Genomic DNA, 25,300 nt, shown 5'->3' with positions numbered 1-25,300 from the left:
CTCCACAGACCATCCCTAGTCTATAATATTTTAAATCTTTCTACATTTCTTTTTGTTGATTGATCAATGGTGTCACCAGTAAACAAGTGCCACGCGTCCATCAAAACTGTAGGGATAGTTTACAGTTTAACCCAAAGAATGACCAGTCAGGTATATAAAAAAGAGCCAGAGTCAGAGATTTAAATAAATAAATCAAGTTTACAGAAGATAGTTTGCAGTTTCATCAGCTGAAACCAGCTTCAACTCTCGCAATGAGTTCCTAGGCCGCTCTGCTTACAATCACCAATCAATAACAATTATACTCTCACATAACGTCATTAACTGCGTCATACATATAGGTGTTATAGCCTGATTGGTTAAAACACAGATAGACTAGGTGAATTTCCACGTGGGGTTTGTGCGTATATTCTGAACAATATCTTAAAGGTGCAGTAGGTGATCTGCCAAAATGCTAACCGCTTAGCATATTATCTTTGGACGGCGGCGAGGGACTGTGATTTAAAGCCACACCCCCTGAAATCGCGAACGCGCGCACCGCGTCACAACAGCAGACAGACAACCCCACTAGTTCATGTCATTTGCCAGTTAGTTAGTGCCAGCGCCATGCAGGAATTACATTTATTACTTAACCACACTTACATGCTATTTCAGAGTGAATATTCAGTGTAGCGATAAACAGTATAGGAAGGCTATCATTGTTCAAAAATGACCAAAGTTAATATAAAAGCACACACGCTAATGGCGTATCTGCGTGAACAGATGCGCAGAAGTCCGAATCTACATTTGCTGACAGACAGCCTGACCTGCTTATCGGAATTATGGGAGATTATAGTCCGACTCTATTTAATTGGATGAACATTTTTTTAGGTTTATGCTTTACCCAGGATAAAAAAATACATATAAACACATTTAGATAATTTACTGTAATCATTACTATTGGACTATGAAGAGACTTTCAACCAGAACAAAAATTGTTTCTGAAGATAATCACCTGCTGCACCTTTAAGCATAAATGTCAGACATCCCTTAGACTGATTGAAGCTGACTCCAGACCTGTGAAACGGATCAACAATCAAATAGAACACACACCTAAAGTATACTCTGTTTCTTATTCAAGGCTGAGTGTACTCTCAGCCATCTTTATCAAAACTGGTTAAAAATTTGTATAATCTACATTCAGGCAGTTATAATCTTACTATACAAAGTCTATCTTGAATAAAAAGTAGAATCACTTTAAAATAATTAACCGTAAAAACAGCAAAATCACTTTAGACATTTTAGATAGTATTAACTCATAGAAATAACAATAGAGACATTTGATTCCAGTCCTCAGCCCTCAGTTCCACTTAAGGTCTCTGTGACCTCTGACCTAGTTTGGTGGCTTCTGAAAAAAGTTATAAAGAGACAGGCAAATGCACTGAACATTCTTATATTAAGCAATGTGTTAACTTATTCATTAATTAAAATCATTTCACAGTAAATACTCATTCAAATGATCATATAATTATATTTAATAAAAAAAAATCATAAGTAACAAGATGATGAAAAAAGGATAAACGTTGGTCCATGATGAGACAGATTGGAAAGCAGAAATCCGAATCCTTCAGCAGGAGAACATGTGTTTCAGGATTGGAGGCTCAGTGGTAGAATTCTCCCCTGCCAGGCGGGAAACCCAGGTCCGATTCCCGGCCAATGCAGTTGCTCGTTTGTGTTGCTACTCTTCCAGCTGCAAGTAACAGCCTTGTGGCAGCCACACAACACAAAGGCAAGAAACAACATTGGTCAGTATTGGTGGTTCAGTGGTAGAATTCTCGCCTGCCATGCAGGAGACCCGGGTCTGATTCCCGACCAATGCAATTCTTGTTTTGTGTTGCTACTGTTCCAGCTGGAAGGCTAACAGCCTTGCAGCTATCACACCCCACTAGGGCAGTAGCATAACCATATCAACATTGGTGGTTTTGGTAGAAATCTTGCCTGCCATGTGGGAGACCTGGGTTCGATTCCCTGCTAATGCAATTGCTGTTTTGTGTGGCTCCTCTTCCAGCTCTGGTTGAAGGCCTTTAAGCACTCACACAACACAAAGGCAAGGAAGAACATGGGTCAGCATTAGTGGTTCAGTGGTAGAATTCTTGCCTGCCTTGCGGGCGACCCGAGGCCGATTTCTGTCCAATGCAATTCCTCTCTTGTGTTGCTACTCTTCCAGCTCTTGGTAACAGCCTTGCAGCAATCACACCCCGTTAGGGCTGCACCATAAGCATATCAGCATTGGTGGTTCAGTGGTAGAATTCTCACCTGCCATGCCGGAGACCCGTGTCTGATTCCCAGCCAATGCAATTCCTTTTTTGTGTTGCTACTCTTCCAGCTCTGGGTAACAGCCTTGCAGCAATTACACCCCACTAGGGCTGCAGTAAAAGCTTATCAGCATTGGTGGTTCAGTGGTAGAATTCTCGCCTGCCACATGGTAGACCTAGAATCGATTCTCGGCTAATACAAGTGCGATTTTGTGTGGCTCCTTTTTCAGCACTGGTTGACTGCCTTTTAGCACTTACACAACACAAAGCCAAAAAACAACATCGGTCAGCATAGGTGGTTCAGTGGTAGAATTCTCGCCTGCGACGAGGGAGACCCGGGTCCGATTCCCGGCCAATGCAATTCCTGTTTTGTGTTGCTGCTCTTCCAGCTCTGGGTAACAGCCTTGCAGCAATCACACCCCACTAGGGCTGCAGTACAAGCATATCAGCATTGGTGGTTCAGTGGTAGAATTCTCGCCTGCCACGAGGGAGACCCGGGTCCGATTCCCGGCCAATGCAAGTGCTGTTTTTTGTTGCTACTCTTCCAGCTCTGGGTAACAGCCTTGCAGCAATCACAACCCACTAGGGCTGCAATGTAAGCATATCAGCATTGCTGGTTCAGTGGTAGAAATCTCGCCTGCCACGCGGGAGACCTTGAGTCGATTCCTGGCTAATACAAATGCATTTTTGTGTGGCTCCTTTTTCAGCTCTGGTTGACGGCCTTTTAGAACTCACACAACATAAAGGCAAAGAAACAACATGGGACAGCTTTGGTCGTTCAGTGGTAGAATTCTTGCCTGCCACGCGGGAGACCCAGGTCCGTTTCCCGGCCAATGCACCTTCTGATTTTGGTTGCTACTCTTCCAGCACTGGGTAACAGCCTTGCAGCAATCACAACCCACTAGGGCTGCAGTAAAACCATATCAGCATTGGTGGATTAGTTGTAGAATTCTCACCTGCCACGCGGTAGACCTTGAGTCGCTTCCTGGCTAATACAAATGCAGTTTTGTGTGGCTCCTTTTTCAGCTCTGGTTGACGGCCTTTTAGCACTCACACAACACAAAGGCAAGGAAGAACATGGGTCAGCATTGGTGGTTCAGTGGTAGAATTCTCGCCCGCCACGCGGGAGACCCGGGTCCGAATCCCGGCCAATGCAATTCCTGTTTTGTGTTGCTACTCTTCCATCTCTGGGTAACAGCCTTGCAGCAATCACAACCCACTAGGGCTGCAGTATAAGCATATCAGCATTGCTGATTCAGTGGTAGAAATCTCGCCTGCCACGTGGGAGACCTTGAGTCGATTCCTGGCTAATAACAATGCAGTTTTGTGTGGCTCCTTTTTCAGCTCTGGTTGACGGCCTTTTAGCACTCACACAACACAAAGGCAAGGAAGAACATGGGTCAGCATTGGTGGTTCAGTGGTGGAAACCTTGCCTGCCACGCGCGAGACCCGGGTCCAATTCCCAGCCAATGCATTTCCTGTTTTGTGTTGCTACTCTTCCAGCTCTGGGTAACACCCTTGCAGTAGTCACACCCCACTAGGGCTGTAGCATAAGCATATCAGCATTGGTGGTTCAGTGGTAGAATTCTCGCCTGCCACGCGGGAGACCTGGGTCCGATTACTGGTCAATGCAATTCTTGTTTTGTGTTGCTGCTCTTCCAGCTCTGAGTATCAGCCTTGCAGCAATCACACCCCACTAGGGCTGCAGTAAAAGCTTATCAGTATTGGTGGTTCAGTGGTAGATTTCTTGCCTGCCACACAGAAGACCCTGGTCCGATTCCCATCCATTACAATTCCTGTTTTGTGTAGCTACTCTTCCAGCTCTGGGTAACAGCCTTGCATCAATCGCACCCCACTAGGGCTGCAGAATAAGCATTTCAGCATTGGTGGTTCAGTGGTAGAATTCTCGCCTGCGAAGAGGGAGACCCGGGTCCGATTCCCAGCCAATGCAGTTCGTGTTTTGTATTACTACTCTTCCAGCTCTGGGTAACAGCCTTGCAGCAATCACACCCCACTAGGGGCGCAATAAAGCATATCAGTATTGGTGGTTCAGTGGTAGAATTCTCGCCTGCTACGCGGGAGACCTTGAGTCGATTCCCGACTAATACAAGCGCGGTTTTGTGTGGCTCCTGTTTCAGCTCTGGTTGACGTCTTTTTAGCCCTCACACAACACAAAGGCAGGGAAGAACATGGGTCAGCATTGGTGGCTCAGTGGTAGAGTTCTCGCCTGCCACGCGGGAGACCCGAGTCCGATTCCCGGCCAATGAAAATCTTGTTTTGTGTTGCTACTCTTCCAGCTCTGGATATCAGCCTTGCAGCAATCACACCCCACTAGGGCTGTAGTAAAACCATATCAGCATTGGTGGTTCAGTGGTAAAATTCTCACCTGCCACGCGGTGGGCCTAGAGTCGATTCCTGGCTAATACAAGTGCGTTCTTTTGTGGCTCCTTTTTCAGCTCTGTTTGACGGCCTTTTAGCACTCACACACTACAAAGGCAAAAAACTATATCGGTAGGCATTGATGGCTCAGTGGCAGAATCCTCGCCTGCCACAGAGTAGACCTAGAGTCAATTCACAGCTAATACAAGTGTGGTTTTGTGTGGCTCCTTTTTCAGCTCTGGTTGACAGCCTTTAAGTACTCACACAACACAAAGCCAAAAAAACAACTTCGGTCAGCATAGGTGGTTCAGTGGTAGAATTCTCACCTGCCGCGTGGGAGACCTGGGTCTTATTCCCGGCCAATGCAATTCCTGTTTTGTGTAGCTACTCTTCCAGCTCTGGTTGACAGCCTTTTAGCACTCACACAACAAAAAGGCAAAACACAACATCGGTTAGCATTGGTGGTTCAGTGGAAGAATTCTTGCCTGCCACGCGGGAGACCCGGGTCCGATTCCTGGCCAATGCATTTCCTGTTTTGTGTTGCTACTCTTCCAGCTCTGGGTAACAGCCTTGCAGCAATCACACCCCAATAGGGATCCAGTATAAGCATATCAGCATTGGTGGTTCAGTGGTAGAATTCTCACCTGCCATGCGGGAGACCCAGGTCCGATTCCCGGACAATGCAAGTGTGGTTTTGTGTTGCTACTCTTCCAGCTCTGGAAAAACAGCCTTGCATCAATCACACCCCACTAGGGCTGCAGAATAACCATATCAGCGTTGGTGGTTCAGTGGTAGATTTCTCACCTGCCACGCGGAAGACCCTGGTCCGATTCCCGTCCATTCCAATTCCTGTTTTGTGTTGTTACTCTTCCAGCTTTGGGTAACAGCCTTCCAGCAATCACAACCCACTAGAGCTGCAGAATAAGCATATCAGCATTGGTGGTTCAGTGGTAGAATGCTCGCCTGCCACATAGGAGACATAGAGTCGATTCCCGGCTAAAACATGTGCATTTTTGAGTGGCTCCTGTTTCAGCTCTGGTTGATGGCCTTTTAGCACTCACACAACATAAAGGCAAGGAACAACATAGATCAGCATTGCTCGTTTAGTGGTAGAATTCTTGCCTGCCACGCGGGAGACCCAGGTCTGTTTCCCGGCCAATGCAATTCCTGTTTTGTGTTGCTACTCTTCCAGCTCTGGGTAACAGCCTTGCATCAATCACACCACACTAGGGCTGTAGTATAAGCAAGTCAGCTTTGTTGGTTCAGTGGTAGATTGCTTGCCTGCCACACAAAAGACCATGGTCCGATTCCCGTCCATTACAATTCCTGTTTTGTGTAGCTACTCTTCCAGCTCTGGGTAACAGCCTTGCAGTAATCACACCCTACTAGGGCTGCAGTGTAAGCATATCAGCATTGGTGGTTCAGTGGTAGAATTCTCGCCTGCCACGCGGGAGACCCGGGTCCGATTCCCGGCCAATGCAATTCCTGTTTTGTGTTGCTACTCTTCCAGCTCTGGGTAACAGCCTTGCATCAATCACACCACACTAGGGCTGTAGTATAAGCAAGTCAGCTTTGTTGGTTCAGTGGTAGATTGCTTGCCTGCCACACAGAAGACCATGGTCCGATTCCCGTCCATTACAATTCCTGTTTTGTGTAGCTACTCTTCCAGCTCTGGGTAACAGCCTTGCAGTAATCACACCCTACTAGGGCTGCAGTGTAAGCATATCAGCATTGGTGGTTCAGTGGTAGAATTCTCGCCTGCCACGCGGGAGACCCGGGTCCGATTCCCGGCCAATGCAAGTGCTGTTTTGTGTTGCTACTCTTCCATTTCTGGGTAACAGCCTTGCAGCAATCACAACCCACTAGGGCTGGAGTATAAGCATATCATCATTGCTGGTTCAGTGGTAGAAATCTCGCCTGCAACGCGGGAGACCTTGAGTCGATTCCTGGCTAATACAAATGCAGTTTTGTGTGGCTCCTTTTTCAGCTCTGGTTGACGGCCCTTTAGCACTCACACAATACAAAGGCAAGGAACAACATAGGTCAGCATTGGTGGTTCAGTGGTAGGAACCTTGCCTGCTACACGCGAGACCCGGGTCCAATTCCCACCCAATGCTTTTCCTGTTTTGAGTTGCTACTCTTCCAGCTCTGGGTAACAGCCTTGCAGCAATCACACCCCACTAGGGCTGTAGCATAAGCTTATCAGCATTGGTGGTTCAGTGGTAGAATTCTTGCCTGCCACGCGGGAGACCCGGGTCCGATTCCCGGTCAATGCAATTCCTGTTTTGTGTTGCTACTCTTCCAGCTCTGGGTATCAGCCTTGCAGCAATCACACCCCACTAGGGCTGCAGCTTAAACATATCAGCATTGGTTGTTCAGTGGTAGATTTCTCACCCTGCCACGCGGAAGACCGTAGTCCGATTCTCGTCCATTACAAATCCTGTTTTGTGTTGCTACTCTTCCAGCTCTGGGTAACAGCGTTGCAGCAATCACACCCCACTGGGGCTGCAGTATAAGCATTTCAGCATTGGTGGTCCAGTGGTAGAGTTCTCGCCTCCCACGTGGGAGACCTGGGCCCGGTTCCCAGCCAATGCAATTCCTGTTTTGTGTAGCTGCTCTTCCAGCTCTGGGTATCAGCCTTGCAGCAATCACACCCCACTAGGACAGCAGTATGAGCATATCAGCATTGGTGGTTCAGTGGTAGAATTCTTGCCTGCCACGTGGGAGACCTGGGTCCCATTCCTGGCCAATGCAATTCCTGTTTTATGTTGCTACAATTCCCTTTTTTATGTTGCTACTCTTCCAGCTTATCAAGCAAGTTTTTACACAGCGGATGCCCTTTCAGCCGCAACCCATGTCTGGAACACACACACACACACACACACTCTAGCCTATCCAATTCACCTGTACCACATGTCTTTGGACTGTGGTGGAAACTGGAGCACCCTAAGGAAACCCACGTGAATGCAGGGAGAACATGCAAACTCCACACAGCAACACCAACTGAACCGAGGCTTGAACCAGCGACCTTCTTGCTGTGAGGCGACAGCACTACCTACTGCGCCACTGCTTCGCCCAGCATAAAAATGTATATACATAAATCACAATTTAAATGGACAAATAAATAGATATGTTTAAATTGTGTTTTTAACCCCCTGTGGTCGAAGACAGCGTATACGCGTTCTGACAAGTTTTTATCTCATTGAGCTGAAATGAACCTAAATTTCACTTTCAGTTTTGATCGTACAGATAAGATCAATACATCAATCGAATCTGTTAGGTGTCTACTTTTAAATGTGTACACTCACGACAAAAACAAATGTGTGTGCTTTTGCAAATCAAGGATAATAAACAGTGTAGGCATTCTGTCTTTTCTCTCTCCGTGAACTGTTTTTAGAAACGTGTCAGCAAAATGCGCTGAAACTCCGCGAAAACAATACACCCAGACACGAGACACATATCTTTATAAAGCTTGAAGTGTCTACTTTTAAACGCAGCTATGCATGTTGAAAACAAATATTGTTTGATAAAGTAATCAGTATGAAAGCAACGCTATGTCTAGCTTCTCAGTCTGAGCTCATTAGAGTTATTGCGACCAGGCCCACGAAGCTTTGACATTACAAACAGCCTGCATGAGGAGCGCGCAACAGTAGACTGTGTCAGGAAAAACACGTCATTAAAATGAACTGAATCTCAGCAAATACTCGACAAAGAAACATGTGAAATGTTTCTAAAGAAAGCTTGATATGTCTACTTTTGCATTAACCAATATAAGTCGAAAACAAATAATCTTTCAAGTAATTCGTATAAAAGTAAGGGCAGGTACTGATTCTCCTGTCGCCTCATTACAGCGAACATGATCCCGCCCCCAGTGAAGGCGCATTTCATATGGAAATGAACTGAGGTGAGCCAGCCAGGTGATAATGTAAACGCTCCCCGAGACATGGCATCAAACGACAAGCTTTATTATAGTTACTTATTTTGTTTGAACGATGGCATGCTAGAAGCACAATATAAAAATAATATAAAAATAAAATATAAAAATTAAAATATATAAATAAACTTATTTTTTCTCAGATTCTTTCTTGAAACTCTTAGTCACATACCTGTCTGATGGCTCATTATGCAGGTCTTTGTCTTCTCTGGTGTTACTCTCTGCATAGTAATGATAGTTCACGCCTTCTCGCATAAACTATTTTCACACAGAAAGTGACTTAGAAATTTTAATTCATAGAATTGTTTTTTTGTGAGTAAGTGAACAAGATGATTCTCACATCATTTTGAAGCAAAAACACTAGACTACCAGATCCAGTTCTCAAAAGTCTTGTGCACAAATGTTCTCTGTGTGTTTCACGGCCTTGTTTCAGGGATTTCAAAATTTTAGTTTTTCACTAAACACGCATAAACGTTTCTTTCTCAAAAACACAAACACATACAAACATGCTGCTTAGGTATTATTGTAGCCCAACTTGTGCTGTTTACAGTGTTATCACACATTAGCCATTAAAATGTTTTTAAGATACTGAAAACAACACAACAAATGTCAGTGACAAATGTCAGTGCATGTCAAAACTTCTCCAGAGCCCCAAAACACCCTCAGACCCCAGATGGTTAAAAGTCATTTAATTAGGCAATAAAACAATGCATTACAAAAACATTTTAAATGTATAAATAAATAGACACTTTTATTACTGTATTTTTATTTAATTCATGTTTTAAAGGCTGATTAATCAAACAGTAAAAATTTGGGTTAATAAATCACAAAACACATTTTAAACAGCTTTTTAAATAAGCATTTGGCAAATGCTTTTCTCCCTATTTGCTGTTTGCTTTTCTTTTTCTTTTGCCACATGCTTTTCTCAAATTAAAAATAAATCAAGTTAAAAATGGCTCTGCTGTAATGAGCTTTTGTTTTCCTCTGTTAGGAAAAAAAGACAGTTAACAGTTTTATCTAGATTAAATGACCTTGGTGATAAAGATTTTCTTGGAGATATAGAACAAAATGAACTTCGTATTTTGCCATCAGAGTTAGATGACTACTATACAGAGAAAGCTAAAGGAGCTTTACAATCTAAAGTGAAATGGATAGAGGAGGGGGAAAAATTCTTCATGTTGTTTTTAAATTTAGTAAAGCATAGGCAATATTCAAAAACTATTAATAAACGTAGCATAAATAACAATGTAAGTGAAGAGAAAACTTTGATTGATGATCACATCTATTCATATTATTGTAATTTATAAAAATCAAAATTTAATGAGAGTGATTGTGACTTTTTCTTTAACTTTTTAAAATATAAAGTTCCTATTATAGATGACAGCTTCTGTGAAATGATGGAATCTGAAATTGTTATCTCTGAACTTGATGTTGCTATTTCTCAAATGTCCAATGGAAAAATCCCCAGGTATAGACGAAATTACAATTGAGTTTTATAAACATTTTTGGCCAGAGATGAGATTTTTAGTTTTTGAAGCACTTAAGGAAAGTAAAGAGAAAGCAGAAACATTAAGTTCTATGAAGCAGGGTATAGTAATTTTAGTTCCAAAGCCAAGCGAAGACAAATTATTTTTAGACAATTGGAGACCCATAACTCTTTTGTCCAATGATTTTAAATTGCTCTCTCATGTATTTGCCAATAGACTCAAAAAAAGACTTCATTAAATTGAGAAGTATTTACAATCATATCAGACTGATAGTTGATATGTTCGATTATAGGTATTTAATTCCTCAGACAAGTTTATTTCTATTTCTAGACTTTTTTAAGGCATTTGATACCCTTGAGCATGCTTTTTTGTCTTTAGGAAGTCTTTAGAAACTTTTGGGTTTGGTCAGAGCTTTTGTAGGGTAATTTCCATGTTCTATACTGATATATTCAATAGTAAATCCCTGAATTCAGGATCATCTCCTAGAGTTTACATCAAAAGAGGAATCCGTCAAGGATGTCCCATCTCACCTTTACTTTTTAATATAGCTGTTGAACTTATGTCATTATATTTAAAAAATTCAAAGTACACTATAGGTATTGATATACTTGGTAGGACTTTTAGTTTAAGTCAGTTTGCAGATGACACTTTATTATTTCTTAAAAATAAGGAGGTTCTCCCTTTAGCTCTTGTCAAAATTTCTGTTTCCTAAAACTTCTAAATTGACCTTAAACCCAAGAAAATATTAATATTTTATAAATATTAACTATTCAGAATTGTACTTTAAGAGAATTAGAGGGTATTCTAGTAAAAGAAGAAGTTGAATACTTGGGAGTTACCATCACCAAAAATTCTGTTCATAGAGAACGTTCAAATTTTAATATCTAAATGGAAGGGATGAAAAAATCCCTAAATCATTGTCTAGCTAGAGTCTTTCCATATAGGCTAAAATTCTTTTGACTAGGATTATCTAAAATTATATATTTAACTTATCCTTTATATACTCCTCCCAAAATAGTTAAATCTATAAATTCAATATTATTTAAATTTATTTGGAAAAATAAATCACATTATTTACGTAAGAATCATATGGTCAAAGAGTATGAATATGGAGGTTTGAAAGCAATCTATTTTAAATGTCTTCTTAGCACTTTTAGAGTTAAATGGTTGAAAGAGTGTTTAGCTAAGCCTTATTCAATATTGTATCATATTCCAAATAATTTGTTTAAAAAAATGGTGGCCTTGAATTTGTATTAAGAAATGATTATGATTGTTCAAAACTTCCTTTAAAGCTGTCTAATTTTCATAAGCAAGCACTACTTTTTTGGAAAATTATATTTACCCATATTTTTTCCCTCATAAATCCACTCTTTGGAATAATAGGGCTGTTATTATTTACAGAAAATCATTGTTTAAAAGTGACTGGTACAATAAAGGCATTATATTTATTAATGATTTGTTAGACAAAAATTGACTGCTACTATCTTAAAACGAATTATTAAATAAATATAGAGTTAAATCACAGATAAAGGTTATACTGAAATTTGCGAGGCTATACCTATTGCTTTGTTTAGGTTAATTCAAAGTAATTGTTTTGATCTCCCATTTATACTTATAACTTTTCTTCCATTTTTAAAAATATCAAATGTTGATATTTTCGATAGTAAATGTAACATCAAGCTTATTTACAAACAATTTAAAAGCTTATCATTGGTGATTTTAAGTGTCATCATCTAGGAGTTGTTAAACCCTTAGTAGGGAACAAAGCTTTTACCGTTTATCTTAAATATCCTGTAGCACCCAAGGTTAAGGAAACTCATTACAGAATTGTATTCAGGATATATCCTGTGAATTAGTTTATTCAAAAAAGATTTAACTTTGATGTTGACAAGTGTAGCTTCTGCTCCAGAAACACTCGATCACTTTTTTTTTTTTTTTTTGTGATCACTTATTTTTTTATTTTAAATTCTGGTTTGACATCCATCCTTGGCTTTCATTAAAGATGATTTCAGTCCCCCCTATTGTTCTAGAAGATATTTTATTTTACAAAGCTGATTTACATTGTTCTTTCTCTGATGTTGTGAACTTCATTTTAATGGGTAAATATCAAAAGTGCTGACCCTCTTTTAGATGTTTTCTTTCTAAGGTAGAGAAAGAGGCTCAAAGCTTCAAATACTTCAGAAACCAAAGTAAAATAACTGAAGCTCTCTTTACTTTATTTTAAAAACATTTATTGTCATAATGTTTTGTTTTTCTTTTGATGTAGAACTTTCGTTGCAGTTGTAACAAATTACATTTATTTTATATATTTGTAATGGTAAATATGCCTTGCGATGTTGATTGTTTCCATTTTTTGTGATGTAAACTTTTTTGCAACAATAATAAAAAAAACACATAAACTTAGTGGAATAAACAAGTTTTTCAAAATTGTTTTAAAATGTTTGGATTAAAAGTTTTGATCAACTTCAAATTCTAAATGTCGATGTATATGAGAGACAGCAGATATGTTGTGTAAAGTGGAAAACGAGGGAGAAATTTATCATGTCCTGACTGCAACAGTGAGTGGCAAAAAAAAAAAAACTAAACAAAAAAGACTTTTATTTTGGCGTGGTGTATGACGTCATTAGGCTGCGTCGCTTCCGCGCTGCAGTTTAACTGGAGGAAGGTTTGTTTCACAACTTTACACAAATATAAACCGATTGATTAAAGTTTCAGATTTTTCTTCCAATATGACATACCTGCTGTTGACTATAATTTTAATTCTTTATACAACGAAGTACTATTTTAATCACAGTAATCGAGGGCTATTGTTTGAACAACAGAAATGTGTGTAATAAGTGTTTTAATGAAGGTTTAATTTATTTAATAGAATAATGTCATTCTAATATAAGTATACATTATTATATATAAAAGAAATGGAGGACTAGTTTTTATCAGGTCATTTGTTTGTGGATATTGTTTCTTGCTCAGACTTACCTGATTTATTTTTGTTAATCACTCACATATAAAGAAACTGTTGAAGCAAGTGTTGAAGAGAAATTATTTTTTTTTTGTTTGTGGTTTTGTTCATTTTAAACAGGATAAAGTGTCCAAACGCAGTGAAAAGCTCCTGCTGAAACAACTGATCTCCACACTGTTTTAAAGATGGCGTTTATTAAAGAGGAGAGTGAAGATGTGAAGATTGAAGAAACATTCACAGTCAAACAGGAAGATCTGCAGGAACAAACAGGTTGATTTTTATTCTCAAAGACCAACTCAGTCATATGATCTTCATTCAGATATATTTTAATAATAAGAATACTAAATTAAATCCATCTTGCAGCCCTGAGTGTGCTGCCTAGTTCTCTTAAATAACTCCTCTTCAACACTTGTACATAAGCACTTATTGAAAGACAGGAACGAGTTTCTTTTGTTACTTGTTCTCAGGTCTTTTGTCATTATTTTATGTATTATTAGTCTCTCATTTTCTCTACCTTCTTAAGGTTGTTGCTTTTCTTGTTCTCCTGTTTGTAAGGTGTCCTTGAGCACTAAAAAGTCCTTGGGCACTAATGTCGTTTTAAAATTATTATTGAACAAATCCTTATATTTGCGCGTCACACTCACTATACAAATTTATCAGGACTTACTGAAAATGGAAAGGATTGGAAGGACATTTGCTGTGCTCTATCATTAATAGGGAAAAGGAAACTTTTTGCTAGATTGACTTTGTATCCAGAAGCATTTCCAAATTCTGAAATTATTGTAAAAACTTTTGGAATACATGTATCTGGATTCGACAGAAAAAGAAGATCATCCGCATATTATTATTAATATAGTCAGTCGTCGACTGAGGTGGGCCGGTCTAAGGCTTGAAATTCCAGAGCTAAAAAGAAGTCCCACTCCGGCCCTGTTCCCTTTCTGCTTTACACATTTTAGAAAAACATTTTGTTGTAATGATAAATATAAACAAATAAAAATTCCATTTAGAGCTTTCAAATCAGTGTCTTATTAATATGACCAAAATTACTTTTATGATCAATTGTGTAAGAAACTCTGAAAACTGGACTGACACGGTTTCAATTTATTATAACTTCTATGTTAAGTGGCTTTGACACCATTTGCATTGTAAAAGCACTAGATAAATAAGGATGACGTGAATCTGCTTAAATGTGTAAACGTTAATGGACCAAACAAAATATGATCTGGATATTTTACATTTACCATGCATCAAAATTGCAGTGTGTAGCCAATGTTTCCAGTGTCTTTTCACTTTTCAGCTTTTGATGAGAGTTTTTAAGACTTAATGAAAACATGTTTTATTTATTTCAGACCTAATTGAAGAGAATGAGGGGAGTAAAGAGGAGGAACATCATGTCAAAATTGAGGAAAAAACTCATTTACAGACTGATGATATTTTGAAAAGGGGAGACAAAAATAGTTTCACCTGCACTCAGTGTGGAAAGAGTTTTGGAAGAAAAGGCTATCTTAAGATTCACATGATGATCCACACTAGAGAGAAACCATTCACATGCACTCATTGTGGGAGGAGTTTTGGAAGAAATTTCGGTCTTAAGATTCACATGATGATCCACACTGGAGAGAAACCATTCACATGCACACATTGTGGGAAGAGTTTTAGCCAATCATCACACCTTAATCAACACATGAGGATCCACACTAGAGAGAAACCATTCACATGCACTCAGTGTGGGAAGAGTTTCAGCCGATCATCACACCTTAATGAACACATGATGATTCATAGCAGAAAGAAACCATTCACATGCACTCAGTGTGGGAAGAGTTTTGGAAGAAATTTCGGTCTTAAGATTCACATGAGGATCCACACTGGAGAGAACCCATTCACATGCACGCATTGTGGGAAGAGATTTAGCCAATCATCATCCCTTAATCAACACATGAGGATCCACACTGGAGAGAAACCATTCACATGCATTCAGTGTGGGAAGAGTTTCAAACAATCATCATCCCTTTATAATCACAAGAAGATCCACACTAGAGAGAAACCCTTTACTTGCACCCAGTGTGGAAAGACCTATAACTATTCATCACACCTTAATGAACATATGAGGATTCACACTAGAGAGAAACCATTCACTTGCACTCAGTGAGGGAAGAGTTTCATCCGCTCATCATCCCTTTATCTACACATTATGAGCCACACTTGAAAGAAACTTGCACTTAAGCCGCGGTCACATTGGACTTTTCTCCCCATGGATTTCCATTCATAAGCACGGGAATGCGTCAGACCGGAAACCAAGTTTGTGCATCAAGTTTCGCAGTTCACTGCATTGCAAAGTTCAAGCTTGGTGAACTCTGACCTGCAAAATCGCATCACTTGACTGTGTAAGACCAATTGAAGATCAAAACATGACCTCTCTGGATAGAAACGTAAAATATGGACCAATTTCTTTTTCTTTTTTTTTTATGTCTAATTATCTTGTTTAATCCCGCCCTTTTTCACAGCGCCATACAACAGAATTTCACATGCTTAAACGCTAGTGTGACCGTAGCTTCGGTGTGAGATGAGTTTCAGCAACTCCTCAGACCTTAATAAACACATGAAGACCCACACTAGAGAGAAACCATTAAATGCACTCAGTGTGGGAAGAGTTTCAACCGATCAGCAAACCTTAATGAACACATGAAGATCCACACTGGTGTGAAAGAGTATATGTGCTTTGAGTGTGAGAAGACTTTTAATACAAAATTGAAACTGCACCAGACGTTTCACACTGGAGAGACCGTACAAGTGTTCACACTGTGAGAAGAGGTTTAATCAGTAACACATCTGAAAACACAAAAGAGAATTCACACTGGAGAGAAACCGTACAGATCTGATCAGTGTCTACAGAGTTTCGCTTATTCGGCGCAGCTTAAGAAACACATGGACAAAAAGTTTCACACATGAATGCAGTAAAACATTTTCTCATGTGCACAGGATGTTTCATGTCTGAATAATGTTTGAAAAGGCTGAGTGACGATATACTGTTTTCCAACACTCCTACACTGCCATATGTGGGGTTGTAAATGTGTTGCGTTCCTTGCATTTACCATAAACACAATGATAGCGGCTGAGAGAAGAACAGTTTCACAAACATCTGGCAAACAGCACCTCTGCAGCTTAAAATCACTTTGCAAGTGATAGTACAGGTGCGGATACATCTGTACTCTCCAGTATATTCATGTAGCTAGTGTTGTTTTGGATGATGTTTTCTGTCTGACTCCCTGAATGAGAAACAAATCACTGGGAAGACACTGCACATCAAAGAGGGTGGAGCTCCAGGATGGTTAGTTTGCTGTATACCAGGGCCTCAAGTTTAGTATGCCCTTTCAATTGTCCTGTGTTGCAGGTTTTATTAGTTAAGTTTCTTCACTCTTAAGTTCAAGATTATTTCTAGTTTACTATATTAACTTTTTTAAGTAGAACACAAACTTAATAAATATTTTATTTAGGCAGAGCGACAGGTATTAAGTTTACAATATTAATACACTGTGATGGTCCCAAGACTCCAGATTGGAGTATGTGGTAAATCCTGATTGGATGCCTGCATTACTCATCAATGGGTTTATAAAAAATGTTGTGCTAGCTAGCCCAGGACGCTGTGTCTACTCAAGAGTCTTCATGGCAAGACCTGCCATCTCATTGAGTCTTTAACCTTATGGTTTTGTTTTGCATCCCTTGTATCATGTAGTTAAAGTGTTGTTGTGATTATATCCTAAGTTCTTTAACTTCATTATTATCTCTAGACATTTGTTGGTTGCTTTGATTGTTCTATGAGTTGCATTTTATAATAAATAATTTTCATTATGTTGTGACTCAAACAAGCGGGTCATAACACTGTAAAATGTGTCCGGTTGTATCCGAGATCTTGTCCTTTCAGTCGCGACCATAGTTGAGAGTAGGAACATGGATTGAGCGGTAAATTGAGAACACTGCCTTTCATCTCAGCTGCTTCAACACAACAGACAATCACATCAACTGCATTACTGCTGCTGCTGCACTGATCTATCATTTAATCTCACATTCCATTGCTCATAAAAAAAATACTTGAACTCCATTTGAGGTAAGGACTTTCCTTCAAACTTGAGATAGCCACCTTTTTACCTGTCAAACACCATGGTTTCTGACAGACTTACATGTGCTGTTTCTTTCCCTGCCATGTCACACTCAGCAGTAAACCGTCCCACTGCATGCTGAAGGTATGACAGTCCTAGCCTGCACCTAAAATTCTGTCAGTAAAAATTATTATATTTTTGAGATCAGCCTCAAATTAAGTTTGATGAAGTTCCATGCAATGTATATATTGAAGTCAGGGATGCATCTTTTAATCTTGGATTTGTCTTTGATAATTTGATGTCTTGTATTGATCGTTTATGAATTGACTGAATGAATTGGCATAATACTCATTTACCTGACTATTTAATTGTTATCTTTTGATTGATTCAAACAGAGTTTGTGTTATTATCTCTAGTAGATTAAGTTAAAGTCCATAACACCACAAGCCCCAGTACAGGTTAGTAACAGACTAAATCACAGTAGACGGAGCAGCATGGCACGTTATACGATGTTTTTAGAGATCCGACTAACATATTGGCATTAATTCATGTATACTTAGACTGTAAAAGGTTAAGAGGATAGACTTTTATCTATTAAACTTATAATAGTATTTGGATAGTATAGTGATTACTCTGTTACTAATAGTTTAAGTACGACTGGTCTGCTTTATTCTACAGTAATGATCATTATATGACTAAATAGCTCTGTTTGATTTAGGAGGTAGCAGATCTATGGGGACCGCATAAGAAATATCCTAATCTGAGTAAGTAGGGTTCTGCCTTTTTAGGATAGCGGTCAATCGCCACTATTTAATGACCAAGACTGACATACTTGTGTTTAAGAGATTGTATAATCGGCTGGTACAAGACTCAGGATGTTATAGGAATCCGAATGAACGAGAATAACATAAAAAAATAATGAACCGAACAGAATAATCAATCATAATCTAAAGTAATGTTGAAGGAAACAAGATAGTCGTATCAATGTTTTATAATTGGAGTCAGATAAAACGAGGATAAATATATTAATATTTTAAACCACCTCATACTAAAAATTGGAGTCAGATATTAGTTAAGTTAAAAGTAAATCAAAGACCGAACATGCAGTGAACCTTCATCCACCAGTGAACACCGTCATTGGACCAACTGCCTGGATCCTACAAAGTGGTGACCGACCTCCGTGATCTCCCAACCCATGGTATATTTTCCTTCATCCTCCTCTTCTTCTATTTTTATTCCTTTAATTTTAGTTTCTTGTTTTATTGCTAACCCTAAAGGTTCTGCGACTAGGGAATATAGTTGCGCTGAAAGAGGACATCCTTGTCTAATTGATCTTGTAATTTTAAAACAATCTGTTAAAAAACCATTACATTTTACTTTTGTTAAAGCCCCTTTATATAAAATTTTAATCCAATTAATAAAATTCTCTTTAACTCCATATGTTATGAGTACATCAAATAAATATTTATTTTAAAAAAGAACCTTTTCAAAATCTAACTTAATTCAATACCCATTCATCTTCTTTTCTAGTATATATTCTATTGTGCTTTTAATACTCATTGTTACATCTGCTATATCTCTCCCTTTTATTGCATATGCTTGGTTTGATTTAATTAATTTAGGCATTACTTCCTTTAATCTATTCGCTAAAACTTTTGCTAAAATCTTTAAATCTGTATTCAACATTGTTATTGGTCTATAATTTTGTAATTCAGTTTTTGCTCCTTTTCTTTTATATATTAACTTCATTAATCCCATCCCCATTCTTTCATTCATCTCATTACATCTAAAAATTTCTTAAAAAACTTCTTTAAGTATTCCTTTTAATATATCTTTTAAAACAATATAAAATTCATTTCCTATTCCATCTATACCTGGACTTTTCTTTTTATTTAGTTGATTTATTGCAATTTCAATCTCTTCTTCATTTCTCTGTCACATTCTTTGTTGTCATCTTTTTCTAATTTTACTTTTATATAATTTAGAATCTTCCTTTCTTTTTCTTCATCAATACCTCTTGCTTCAAAAAGATCTTCATAAAAATGTTTGATTTCTTCTAGTATTTCTGTTTCCTTTCGCAATTTTTCCATTTCTCCCTTTAATTTCCTTTATATTCCTGCTTTTACCTCTTTGCTTGTCTAAATATAAAAAGAATTTCGTGCATTTTTCCCCTTCTACTGTGTATTTAGATCTGCTCCTCAACATTGCCCCCTTATTTTTGTCTTCTTCTAAATCTCGTAATTTTTGCTCTATTTCTTTGATTTTTTAAAAATCTTTATTTTCCTTGTTTAATTCTTTTTCTAAGGATCTTTTAACTTCTTTATCTGTATACTTTTTACATCTTTGTAGTACTGCGCAATATTTGATTGTGTATTTTCTTATTTGATATTTTGTGTTTTCCCACCATATCCTTTTATCTTCATCATACATTCTATTTTCTTTTTCTTTCTCTATTATTTCTTTGACTTTTTGAACATAATCTTCATTTTTTAAAATGGTTGTGTTTAAAATCCAAGTTCCTGGTCCTTTTTGTATGTTATCTACATTCACTTTAAAATGCAAGAGCTTATGATCACTAAAACTGTTCTCTTCATACTGTATGTTTTCTATAAAATTCTCAATATTCCTAGTACATAATATAAAATCTATTCTTGTTTGACATATAAAATCTCCAACTATTTGTCTCCTTGAAAACTCTCTTTTTTCTTTGTTATTTTCCCTCCATATGTCTATTAAATTATTTTCTTTTATTAGCTCCTTTAGTTCTTTCCTTGCGGTGTCAGATTTAAAAACCATTCCATCTGCCATGTCTTGTTTATTAAAAACTGTATTAAAATCTCCTACCATTACTATTTTTTTATATCTCTTAATTACCTTATTTAAAATCTTTAAAAGCTCTTTTTTATCTTTCTCTTCCGTTGGTGCATGTATATTGGCTATAATCATTTCTTGTCCTTCATAGTCTTTTTTATTAAAAATGCCACCCCTCTTCCAGATTTGCCATCACCATTGTTATATAAGATATCCCCCTCCCACTTATTTTTAAAATCTTCCATTACATAATCTTTCCAGTTTGTTTCTTGTAATACTATCATGTCCTTATTTTTACATTTTTCTCTTATTTTCTCAAATTTCCCTTTTTCCATCATACCTCTTGCATTAAAAGATACACATTTTAAAACCATTAAAAGAAATAAAAATTAAATTAAAAACCTAAAAATCATTATTACTTATCATCTCCCTCCTTTTCCTTTAACACTTCATATCTGTTCATGTTTTTCATTCTTGTAGTCAATTTTCTCTTTGTACTTTCTAGATTAGGTTTAATCTTTAATGTCCTTCTTCGAATTGTTCTTCTCTCCTCTCTGTCCATTTTAATTTCTTCTTCTCTTCCAATTTCATTACTTTTTTCTTCATTTCTTTGTCCAGTCTTCACCTCATTGTCTCCACACATCTGAGAGTTGTCCATTGTTTCCATTTCTGTTTTCATTATCCTCTTCTTCTCTTTTTTCCTTTTCTTTGAAAAGCGTTTGCCTCTCCCTTTCTTCCAATATCAGTCTTTCATTTGCTTCATTTTGCATTTTTCCTCTCTCTTTTTCATGTCTTTCTTCACAAAAAATGTCATCTTCATTATTCCTCTTATGCATTTTCTTTTCCTCTTGAATTTCTTTTCCATTTTGTATCTCTTTCAGTAAGTCTTTTGGTTGTAAAACTCCTGCTTGTTCTTCTCCTTCATTTTGTTCTACATTGTTTACTTTATGCACTTGCCTGCTTATCTGGTTTCTCTCTTCTTCTTCCTCTGCCTCCATCCAACATTCACATTTTGCTAAAATTTGGAGGCATTCCGGGCATTTAATTGGATCACAGTTTCTTGCAAAATGTCCTCTTTCATCGCACTTAAAGCACCTAAAGTCTGGGCAGTCTTTCATCACATGCTCCGGGCTCATACACAGCCTCCAAGTCTTAACTTGGTGGCTGTGCATCACCCGGAAATATTGTGGTCCTTCTGCCGTTTCAAACTTCGTGCTGTATGGAAGCGAAGCCACCTCCTTGGGAAACCGTGTCTTTATGAACCTTGTCCCATCCTCAATCTCAGTGCCCGGATATGTCCTCCTTTTAATTTTTGATAAGGGGCTAACACCCCATCCATCCAATTTTTCTAATATTAAACTATCCTCCAGATAAACAGGCAAGTGCATAAAGGAGACAACTTAGTCTCTGTTTTGTAACATTTTAACTTCACAGTTCTCTTCATTTATTGTTAGTCCATCAATCAGTTTGTCACAAGTTTCTTCCTCTTCTAAAGTTATTTCATATTATTTGTCCTTTCTCTGTCTTATTGCCAAAATTCTCCCATGTCCACATTTTTCTGTTAACGCCTTAATAATGTCTGAAACTCTCACCTCTTTTACTTTGTCCACGTTTAGTATTACAGTTGCTTCCTTCAAGTACTTCTTTCCTCTCCTTTCATGTTGTCTTTCCTGTTGCTGATTTTCTTGTCGTTCCATGTTAGCCATGTTTGTTTCTCCTCCTCGTGCTGTGTTGTTTCCCATCTGTTTTCCCTCTCGTACTCCCGTGTCGTCTCCTCTTTGCTTTTCACCATCCATCTCTGTGTTATTTTCTCCTCTTGTTTTGCCCGAAAGTCCATTGAATTTGTCCTTTGTGCTTTCCATTGTCCCAAAAAAATCCAAGCAAAAAAGGTGAATAACCACCTTCCAGCTAGCACATGTGCTGCTGTCAGGTGGTTTAAACTCCAAAAATAAAAATAATAACTCCTTAAACTATATTAAACACCCAAAAAACTAAATAAAACAACAAAAGAAAGGGAGAGCCTTTCTCTCCCGTCTGCAGCCTTTCACTTCCTGTTTGCACACTAACTCCCTCTAGCGCCCTCAGGGTGGTATAGCCGTAAGCAATGACAGCTGTCAAGTGTTGGCTATTGAAACTAGGCGCAGCCCCAGGAGGCGAGCACAGCTTAGCTGCCTGCTGCGCCAATGAGCTGGACAGCCGGAGCTGGGCAAGCTGTGAAATGCCAGATTCCATGTCATGGTACTGCGGTGTGGCTCCGAGGAGACAGCTCCCGCCAAGTTTGCATGTCAGGATGGCCGAGTGGTCTAAGGCGCTGTGTTTAGGTCGCAGTCTCCCCTGGAGGTGTGGGTTCGAATCCCACTTCTGACAAACCGAACCTGTGGCAGTGCGTTCAGGCTGAAGTCTATAACTCTCGGCCCCCATGTCTGAATGATACAGTAACCCTGACAAGGTGCTGCATCACGTGGGCTTTATTGCAAGTGCACCGAAAGGGGATCAAAAGAATTGTTCTGGGATGGTATTGATTTTTAAGGTTTGCAGAGACATGTTTTCGTCAAATCCTCGTACAACGTCAAATCATGACATTTGACAGATCCACGCACTAGTATCGTGGATCATCCAGTGAGCAGAGAGCCGATTGAGAATGTGCGTAAAAGCAAATCTGAATGTTTCCGCCCAGTTTCTAACAGGAGACTCTCCGCTTGTAAAGCCATCGTGATAACCACAGGAGCCTCCCGTTAGGGTGAGAGCACTGTCTTGTGGTGCCAGCGCAGAGAGACTGAAAGTCACTTTCCGCAATGTTTTCATTCAATGTTCTACGCTGGTGGAATCACCTTCCCATTCCCACTCGGATTACGGATACACTGGTATCCTTCAAACGACAGCTAACACCCATCTCTTCAGAGTACACCCAAACCCTGGTGAATATCCCTCTCTCTAAAGAAAACGACACTCCTACTCCAGCACTAAATTCTCTGAGCACAAACAAATTACTTGGGATAAATAGCCCTTTTTCGTATTCATTGCCTCGTCTTGTTGAATACCTCCACTATTGTATGTCGCTTTGGACAAAAGAGTCCGCTAATTGTATGCTTCCGCCCAGTTTCGAACAGGAGACCTTTAGCGTGTAATGCAAACATGATAAACACTACACTACGAAAACCAATAGGCCAGTGCTGCTTCAAGTATTTATAGTCTTTTTTTATAGAGCTGTCTTGTACGGTCTGCACCGTGGAGGGCCAGCAAACGCACTGGCCACCTGCTCATGCACAACACAAAGCTAAAAGAAATCAGATTCTCAACAGAAGCCTGATTTGACAATTGTCATAAAAGCCAGAGGTTGTTTCTGCCCAGTTTCGAACTGGGGACCTTTCGCATGTGAGGCGAACGTGATAACCACTACACTACAGAAACCTTCAGGCAGAACAAGCAGATAACTCTTTTTGATTGGGTGCCTGTTGACGATCATTGCTGGGGGCACAGTGGATGCTATTATTTTCTCGCCAATAGAAGAGCACTTTTTCTGCTCGGTTTCGAACCGAGGACCTTTCGCGTGTGAGGCGAACGTGATGACCACTACACTATAGAAACCCCACAAGTGCTTTCACCAGCGAAGTTAGGCATGCAAGGATAAAACAAGGTGTACGCGTTTGTCAATCAAGAGGACAAAGCCAGCTAAGCATGACAATCTCCCTGCAGGTATTAGGGCCAATTTACAATCCGGGCCCAACACAGCTGTACAGGTCCTTGTGAAGTCCCCTTTCGTCACGTTTGAAGCACCTGAATTCTGGGCATTCCTTCATCACATTTTCTGAGCTCATGCATAGTCGACAGGTTTTTACCTGATTGGTGTGCATGACTCTAAAGTGCTGTGGCCCTTCCGCCGTCTCGATTTTGGTGCTGTATGGTAAGGAGACCATCTCTTCCGGAAATCTGTTTTTTACAAACCTTGTTCCATCTTCTATGTTTGTGCCAGGATACAATCTTCTTTTCATTTTAGATATGGGGAAAACTCCCCATCCCTCTAGCTTGCTTAAAATTTCTTCATCTGCTAGGTAAACAGGCAGATGCTTGAACGAAACAACATAGTCTCTGTTTTGTAACCTCCGTACTTTAGATTTCACTCCTTGAATTGTCAATCCATTGTCTATTAAAATTTCGGTGTCATCTTCAGTCTCCACTGTTACTTCATCCTCCCTTGTTTGTTTGGGTCTCAACGCCAGAATTCTTCCTTCTCCAATCAGCTCCGTGACTGCTTTGATTATATCAAATCTTCTTGCATCTTTTACATTTTCCACTTCTACAGTTACTGTTGCTTCCTTTGTGCATACTCTTCTTTGTATCTCTTGCTTATCCTTACCTTTTTCACCTCTTCGTTGGCCGGGCTCTTCATTTTATTTATCTCTTTGTCTGTTGTCAAGTCCATTTTCTTTATCTCTTCGTGCAAGTCCCTCCATTTCCATGTCGTTGCCGGGGAATCTGTCCATGATTAAAAATAAAACACACTACATAACCACCCTTCAGTCAGCAAAATGCTGCTGTTAGGTGGTTTTTGAAGACAAAAACAAAACAAACAAACAAAAACACTCAAGGTCAATAAACAAAAAGGTAGACAAACAAAATGGGGAGAGCCTTTCTCTCCGTACTGCTGCCAACTCACTTAGGGCCTGTTTGCTCTATAGCGCCCTCAGGGTGGTGTGGCCGTAAGCAATGACAGCTGTCAAGTGTTAGCTATTGAAACTAGGCGCAGCCCCAGGAGGCGAGCACAGCTTAGCTGCCTGCTGCGCCAATGAGCTGGACAGCCGGAGCTGGGCAAGCTGTGAAACGCCAGATTCCATGTCACGGTACTGCGGTGTGGCTCCCAGGAGACAGCTCCTGCCAAGTTTGCATGTCCGGATGGCCGAGCGGTCTAACGTGCTGTGTTCAAGTTGCAGTCTCCCCTGGAGGCGTGGGTTCGAATCCCACTTCTGACAAACCGAACCTGCGGCAGTGCGTTCAGGCTGAAGTCTGTAACTCTCTGCCCCCATGTCTGAATGATACAGTAACACTGACAAGGCACCGCGTCACAAGGGCTTTAATGCAAGTGCACCGAAAGGGGATCAAAAGAATTGTTCTGGGATGGTGTTGATTTTTAAGGTTTCTAGCTTCACACACGCAGAAAGAATGTTTTTAGTGAACGTCAGTACTCAACAGAAGCCTGATTTGACAATTGTCATAAAAGCCAGAAGTTGTTTCTGCCCAGTTTCGAACTGGGGGACCTTTCGCGTGTGACGCGAACGTGATAACCACTACACTACGGAAACCTTCAGGCAAAACAAGCAGATAACCCTTTTTGATTGGGTGCC

General features: G+C 39.4%; 2 protein-coding genes and 5 non-coding genes across 7 annotated transcripts in view; 6 read left to right on the top strand and 1 right to left on the bottom strand.

Moving 5' to 3' along the window:
• Nucleotides 1–25,300, top strand: part of LOC137490965 (protein NLRC3) — a 766,684-nt gene that overhangs the window by 424,273 nt on the left and 317,111 nt on the right. The gene's annotated exons all lie outside the window — the stretch shown is intronic.
• trnar-gcg (transfer RNA arginine (anticodon GCG)) lies at nucleotides 4,172–4,242 on the top strand. The gene has a single exon. It is a non-coding gene; the product is annotated as a tRNA-Arg (tRNA).
• On the top strand, nucleotides 6,081–6,151 carry trnag-gcc (transfer RNA glycine (anticodon GCC)). The gene has a single exon. It is a non-coding gene; the product is annotated as a tRNA-Gly (tRNA).
• trnag-gcc (transfer RNA glycine (anticodon GCC)) lies at nucleotides 6,399–6,469 on the top strand. The gene has a single exon. It is a non-coding gene; the product is annotated as a tRNA-Gly (tRNA).
• zgc:174650 lies at nucleotides 12,704–15,433 on the top strand. The gene is made up of 3 exons (NM_001114927.2): nucleotides 12,704–12,756; nucleotides 13,171–13,320; nucleotides 14,400–15,433. Exons 2-3 carry the CDS (start codon nucleotides 13,236–13,238, stop codon nucleotides 15,197–15,199), a joined length of 885 nt encoding a protein of 294 aa, NP_001108399.2. The 5' UTR covers nucleotides 12,704–12,756; nucleotides 13,171–13,235; the 3' UTR covers nucleotides 15,200–15,433.
• Nucleotides 22,243–22,325, top strand: trnal-uag (transfer RNA leucine (anticodon UAG)). Its single transcript has one exon. It is a non-coding gene; the product is annotated as a tRNA-Leu (tRNA).
• trnav-cac (transfer RNA valine (anticodon CAC)) lies at nucleotides 23,297–23,369 on the bottom strand. Its single transcript has one exon. It is a non-coding gene; the product is annotated as a tRNA-Val (tRNA).

Source organism: Danio rerio, chromosome 4 (assembly GCF_052040795.2).
Source record: "Danio rerio strain M-AB ecotype USA chromosome 4, GRCz13ab, whole genome shotgun sequence".
In the NCBI taxonomy this organism is placed as follows: Eukaryota; Metazoa; Chordata; class Actinopteri; order Cypriniformes; family Danionidae; genus Danio; species Danio rerio.
Note: the sequence above shows the minus strand (reverse complement) of the source record. Positions and strands in the feature narration are given on the sequence as shown.